The sequence below is a fragment of the Abramis brama genome, assembly GCF_963993115.1.
Source record: "Abramis brama genome assembly, chromosome: 6".
Lineage (NCBI taxonomy): Eukaryota > Metazoa > Chordata > Actinopteri > Cypriniformes > Leuciscidae > Abramis > Abramis brama.
The window spans coordinates 11895927-11902479 of NC_139968.1; the positions used below are offsets into that span (position 1 = coordinate 11895927).

The 6553-nt window shown below is 37.9% G+C and overlaps 1 protein-coding gene across 1 annotated transcript; it reads right to left on the reverse strand.

Annotated features, from left to right (window-relative positions):
- Positions 1-1294: 1294 nt before the first annotated feature.
- On the reverse strand, positions 1295-4876 carry LOC311085609 (CD276 antigen-like). Its single transcript, XM_084118145.1, has 4 exons — positions 4802-4876; positions 2460-2783; positions 1587-1904; positions 1295-1438 (listed from the first exon to the last, which is right to left on the reverse strand). The coding sequence occupies exons 1-4, from the start codon at positions 4815-4817 to the stop codon at positions 1353-1355; spliced, it is 744 nt and encodes a 247-aa protein (XP_083974271.1). The 5' UTR covers positions 4818-4876; the 3' UTR covers positions 1295-1352.
- Positions 4877-6553: the final 1677 nt, after the last annotated feature.

The following is a 6553-nucleotide window of genomic DNA, read 5'->3' on the forward strand; positions in this document are numbered from 1 at the left end:
AAAAATATAAGTTGTATTTTAAGTTATAACCACTGATCTATATATAATGTCATTATATAGATCAGTGGTTATAACCTATAAAAACATATAGTATCAGAGTGTTTACACTATCACATATTTTAGTTATCATAAATTAGATATAATTTGGAAGCTTAAACGTTAAAAAAAGCATCCTATTGATTGAAATTGGACATTGCGTTACCATGGAAACGGTATTTTAAAACCTCCCCCTAGTGGTCAGTGTCATGTTTCACATTTTACTGCACAATTTTATAATCGAACCTTTTTCTAATCTTGACAAATCTCATATTGTTGGAAAGGTCTGAGACTCAAGGTTCCATAAACTAATTCTAACTTCTATCAAACTAACACTTTCTCAGTTTGTGTAAATCCACTTAAGATTCAGAGAATATTTTTTTCCCAAAATTAATTTCACACGTCAAGTACAATTATGTGGTTTTGTTTAATTAATAAAGTGTATATTTGTTTCTTGATTTACCCCGAAAGAATGGAAGTGAACTGTGACAACATGCCCCATAGGTGGGGTACATTATAACATGACCATATGACAGATAACAATTTTATCTGATCTAATCAAAAAATATATACAAGACAAATTAAAATATTTTTCAATAAAAAACGATTAACTTTTTCATATAAAATAATTATTTTTTTTACTAATTAAAAATAAGTAATTTTTTAGTTTGACAACAAACACACCACAAAACACAGCTATATCTATATCTCAGTCTTTATTCACCCTTTTCTCATGGTTTCTCAGTAGAATTCATAAAGTATAGAATAGAATAGCATAGTTCTAATAGGGGCTCATTGTAACGCAGCGTTAAAACATTCACCACCTGCGCAACTGAAGGTGATGATACACAGGGCAACTTTTTGAGCAATATTGCTGGGCAATGTTGCCGTCAACGGGCAACCAGATAAGACACAGGGACCACGACCGATCTAAATTATCCAGATAGAAATGTATTGCCCATTTTCAATGGGAAAGTGCCCAAGTAACAATCGCTCGGCAACATTGCCCAGCAACATTGCTCAAAAAGTTGTCCTGTGTATCATCACCTTGAGATTTACATTTACATTTATTCATTTAGCAGATGCTTTTATCCAATGTGACTAACAAATGAGGAGAGCAACAGAAGCAATTAAACTAACAATAGGACAACATATAGAATAGAAGAGAAGGGGGGAAAAAAGAAAAGAAAGTGTTAGTATTAATGGATCAAGTGTTGCCGAAAAAGATGCGTCTTCAGCCGTTTCTTGAAAATGGTCACGGACTCAGCTGAAGAAGAACAAACACATTGCTATACTGTAGTTCCTTCTGTCAGTGCTTACATAAAGAGCAGAATGGAAACAGAAAGAAAAGGCACTACAAGTAAAATCTTCTCAGATCTCGATTGAGCTCCTCGGTTTATTTCTGGTGGACACAAAGACAAATGCATTAGATTCAGTAAAAACAGGTGAAAACATTTCATTGTGTTTTAAAAGAGGTCTCAAAAACGATCTCATTCTCAATTAAAATCAACATTATTAGTTTAAATGAATCAAACGTCTTTTTCACAAACCTAGTTTCACACTTTTAATTAGAAATTCATTCGTGATGTAGCATTTGTAGATTCCCGTATCACTGCGTTGAAGATTGTTGAGTTTGAGTAAGAAGTTTCCATTCAGATATTCCTGAGGGAAGGTTTCAGTTCTGTTCCTGAACACTGAATCCTGTTCTTGCACAGAGACTTTACCCTTAATAATGTCAAACACTTTCAAGGTCTTATTGTATCTCCAACTGACTGTTATGTCTTCAGTTGTAAGTGGACGTTCTCTAGAAGAACAAGGTAAAACAGCAGAACCTCCAATATCACCCACAACTGGGTTCTGGAAAGGCACTGAAAACAGAGAATAATAATAATAATAATAATAATAATAATAAACTTTTTCTTGCATGAAACACAGGAATTTGCTTTATGACTGTTGACTGAATGGCATCTTTACACTAGAGTTTATTCTCAGCCAGAGGACTCTGCAAAAACATTGACTTTAATAGATATCAAATCTAAAATTAAAAAAATAATTTTAATTTGAAACCATATCAAGCCTTTAAAAATATATATAGTTGTATACACACTGTTATATATTTACTTGATTGTTACACCTCATTACTTTTTTGTATAATATTCTAAAAGTTTTTGAAAACCAACATGAATAGAAAAAATATATTTCTAAGAATATATATAATATATATTTCTAGTAACTTTGCATCTACAGTACGTCAACTAACCCGAACTCTAACACCAAACTCTAACCTAACGTACTACTCTAATCTACTAATACTCTAATGAGAGTAAGTTAAATGAGAATATAAATAAATTGAAATTACTTATAGTGGACAGAATGTCTAAAGTGGACCATCAAAATTGTGTAACCAAAAAAATATCACAAACCTTCGATGAGAAGCTCTACAGTCTGAATGTCTGATTCCTCTACGATGTAGCACTGGTACTTTCCTCTGTCACTGTACTGAAGATTGTTGAGTCTGAGTGAGAAGTTTCCTTTCTTATTCTCTTCAGGGAAGGTTTCAGCTCTGTTCTTGTATGATTGATCCTGTCCTCCTCCAGAGACTTTACCCTTAATAATGTCTAACACTTCCACTCTGTTATGTTGTCTCCAATGCACATTGATATCTTGAACTGTAATCGGAGGTGCTTCAGATGAACACGGTAAAACGACAGAACCTCCGATTAAACCCTCAACAGTGACCAGAGACGCTGAAAACAGAGAGAAGTTATAATAATAAACAAACATGGTTTTAATGCAAAGACATGAATTAATGCTTGTGTTTTAAACTAGATATTCAAAAGATATTTCCTTTTCTTTATCATGGACACTTTCCTCGTTTACAGCAGGTCTTGATGCCGAATTCTGATTGGTTGCCTATATCCGATTTTTTTTTTTACCGTCCGTTTACACGTTCTTTCAATTGTGACCCATATCCGATTAATATGTTTACACTTGACATACTATCTGAAACATCGCGCATTCTTGCACAGATGGATGAACGCAAAATATGCTTGATGCTAGCTTTGCGATATGTATGCGAATTTCACCAAACTTCATCATGATTTTGAGGCAGAGGAGGACGAAATGGGGCATCATTGCAGCCTGCGCATATGCTTCAGTTATTGTGTGTGAGAGAGATCTCAGGATGACTGGTGGGAACAACACAATCTCATGAAAGTGCGGATCTATAGCACAAATTTTATTTATCGTGCTATTTATACGCCAAAAATTGTTTTTGCGTGCATGATACGCACTGTAACCCCTTGGGTAGAATTAGGGGTGTGGAGTGCGTGTGTACCTACTACACAGCATAAAGTGCGTATCATATGCACGCAAAAAATATGTTTGCCGTAAATGTCACGAGAATTTAAATTTCTGCTATAGATATGCTCTTTCATGAGATAGTGAGGCTTTAACGAGGAGCAGTGGGTCTGAAATTTTAGGATGAGCAAGCCAACCTTTGATATGTTGTGTCAACGTGTGTCCACACATCCCTCTCCTACGACGACACGACGTTTCGCAGGGCCATTCCGTCCCTTTGCAGATGAGCGTTGGGGTTTCTCTCGTCAGTAAGGCCGTGTGTCCACCAAAGCGTTATTTCATGCGGCTGGCGTGTTTTTTCAATTGTTTTCAGTGGGAGCGCCGCGTTTTTAAAACGCCATGAGCATAACGAGGTGCTGAGCGTCTTTTTCACGCTGAAGCGCTGAGCGTTCGGCGTTTTTTACAGGTCGCCGAGAGTTGAAGAATGTTCAACTTTGGGTAAAACGCAGCGCTCATCAATGTCACTTTTTACCCAGCCGTCCAATCACAGTGGAGGAGGGGCGGGACTAATACCACTCCGACCAACCGCCACATTCTGCTTGTACAATGTCAACAGACGACAACAACAAGCATAATAATGGAACAAAATCATTTAAAACAAGAGCCAGAGAAAATACATTACATTGTATCGACATTTTAATATAGAATCAACACAGAAACAAAATATGTGTGAAATGAGATGCTAGTAACACTTTCGCGGATATTCCGTATCATAACAAAAAAAAAAAATTCACACATATTTAGTTTCTGTGTTGATTCTATATAACAATGTCGATACAATGTAATGTATTTTTTCTGGCTCTTGTTTTTAATGATTTTGTTCCGTTATTATGCTTGTTGTTGTCGTCTGTTGACGTTGTACAAGCAGAATGTGGCGGTTGGTCGGTGTGGTATTAGTCCCGCCCCTCCTCCACTGTGATTGGACGGTTGGGTAAAAAGTGACAGTGATGAGCGCTGCGTTTTACCCAAAGTTGAGCACTCAGCGCTTCAGCGTGAAAAAGACGTTCAGTGCCTCGTTACGCTCATGGCGTTTTAAAAACGCAGCGCTCCCATTGAAAACAATTGAAAAAACACGCCAGCCACGTGAAAAAACACTTTGGTGGACACACGACCTAAACCATGGATACGTAGCCTAATGCCTCAGAAAATCCAGTCTGCCTGTTTACATGACAGTCGCATTGGCACATATCTGATTTATATCTGATTTATTTCCACATATGAACGAGGCCTGGAACCGATTTCGAAATATTCGAATGCATGCGTTTTTTTCCTGTTTACACTGTCATAGAACACATCTGATCTGTGTCACATATGAGCAAAAAATCTGAATTGGGTCACATTTCACTGACAGTGTAAACGAGGCCTAAACATGTCATTGATCCTGTAAAGATCCTTTAGTGCTCACCTTCATTAAACACCATTAACAGAGGAACTAAAACAATACAGCACCTGTAAACACAGAAAGAATTGAAATATTTACTTTTAGCAATGTAAAAATAAAATTCATAGTCCTGCTGTTAAACCATTTAAAGGGGTGGTTCAGGATTTTCAACATCGGACCTCATTTTCAAGTGAGCCTGGTTGTTATTCATCAGTGGAGACAGTTTTAAAAAAAAAATCATCCAGTCCTTACTTTTGGATAGTTCGCCTATGCTAGGCTAGCGCGAGTCAACGGTGCACGTTAGCCTGCCATTAAAAACAGTTTTACCCACTCCACAGTACACCAAAAGCAAATAAATTATAATGCCAGACTATCGATGTAATGTCTGTTGAGAGAATAATGTTAGAAATCAAACTACCCTTTCATCACATTGCATTAGTTATAATTTGTTCCCTGTATTTATAAGCAGTCTACAGCAGCTGCGGAGTTATATTTGGTTACCTAGGAAACCGAGAGAGCCGGTCCACATAATAATCACGCAAGTGCATTTACCTGCCGCAGATTATTGAGATACAAGAGTACTTTGATTTCTAACATTATTCTCTTAATAGACATTTACATCGATAGTCTGGCGTTATAATTTATTTGCTTTTGGTGTACTGTGGAGTGGGTAAAACTGTTTTTAATGGCAGGCTAACGTGCACCGTTGACTCGCGAACTATCCAAAAGTAAGGACCGGATTCATTTTTTTGAAAACTGTCTCCGCTGATGAATAACAACCTATAGAGCTATATTGCCAGGTGTGTTTGCACATACAAGGAATTTGTTTTGGTGACAGAAGCTTCCACAGTACAAACAGAATGACACTGACACCTCTTTTCTCAGTCTCTGAAACGTTTTGATAAAGGATTCAGTCTCTCTAAACCCCTCCTTTCTGTGACCCTACTCTGATCTGATTGGTCAAACGGCCCAGTCTGTTGTGATTGGTCTACTCTGATCTGATTGGTCAGATGGTTCAGTCTGTTGTGATTGGTCTACTCTGCTCTGATTGGTCAGATGGCCCAGTTTGTTGTGATTGGTCTACTCTGCTCTGATTGGTCAGATGGCCCGGTCTGTTGTTTGACGTCAAATGTACAGAAAATGTCACAGTCAAATGCATATCTTCCCCTTCTCTATTCCTCTTCCTCTACTATGCTGCATTCATACATTGGTAGGCGTTAACGCTTCTCATTTACTTTCAATGGGTGATGTCATGCATTACCGAACTGAATTGTGGGCTCTGTTGCGTCACCGGCGTTGTTCGTGGCAGAAGTTGAAAACTTTAAGCGTCAACGCAGGCGTCAGCCTATCAGATCATCTATGCAAATACCCTAGCGCAGACATTAGCCAATTACATTCAAGCAACAGCGGAAGCACTAAGTTTAAGACGCTGATGCCCCGTGTGATGCAGCGTAAAGGCCCGTTCACACCAAGCACGATAACTATAAAGATAACGATAAAGATAACTATATATGCGTCCACACCAACGACGATAACGGTCTTTTTATTCTAAGCACGCGCGCGCCCGCGCTGCGGTTTCAAAGTAGCGAAAATGGATGACCTGCTGCTATGCATGCTATGTTCCGAGCGCATCTAAACAGTGAATCTAGCAAGTCTAGTGTAATCGATCTAATCTATCAGTGAATTTAGCTGACGAAGTCAATGATGGGATAAAAACATCGCCTAGTCAACACCTTTATGTATACAATGCCTTTTTCACTGCAACTTCAGCAATGT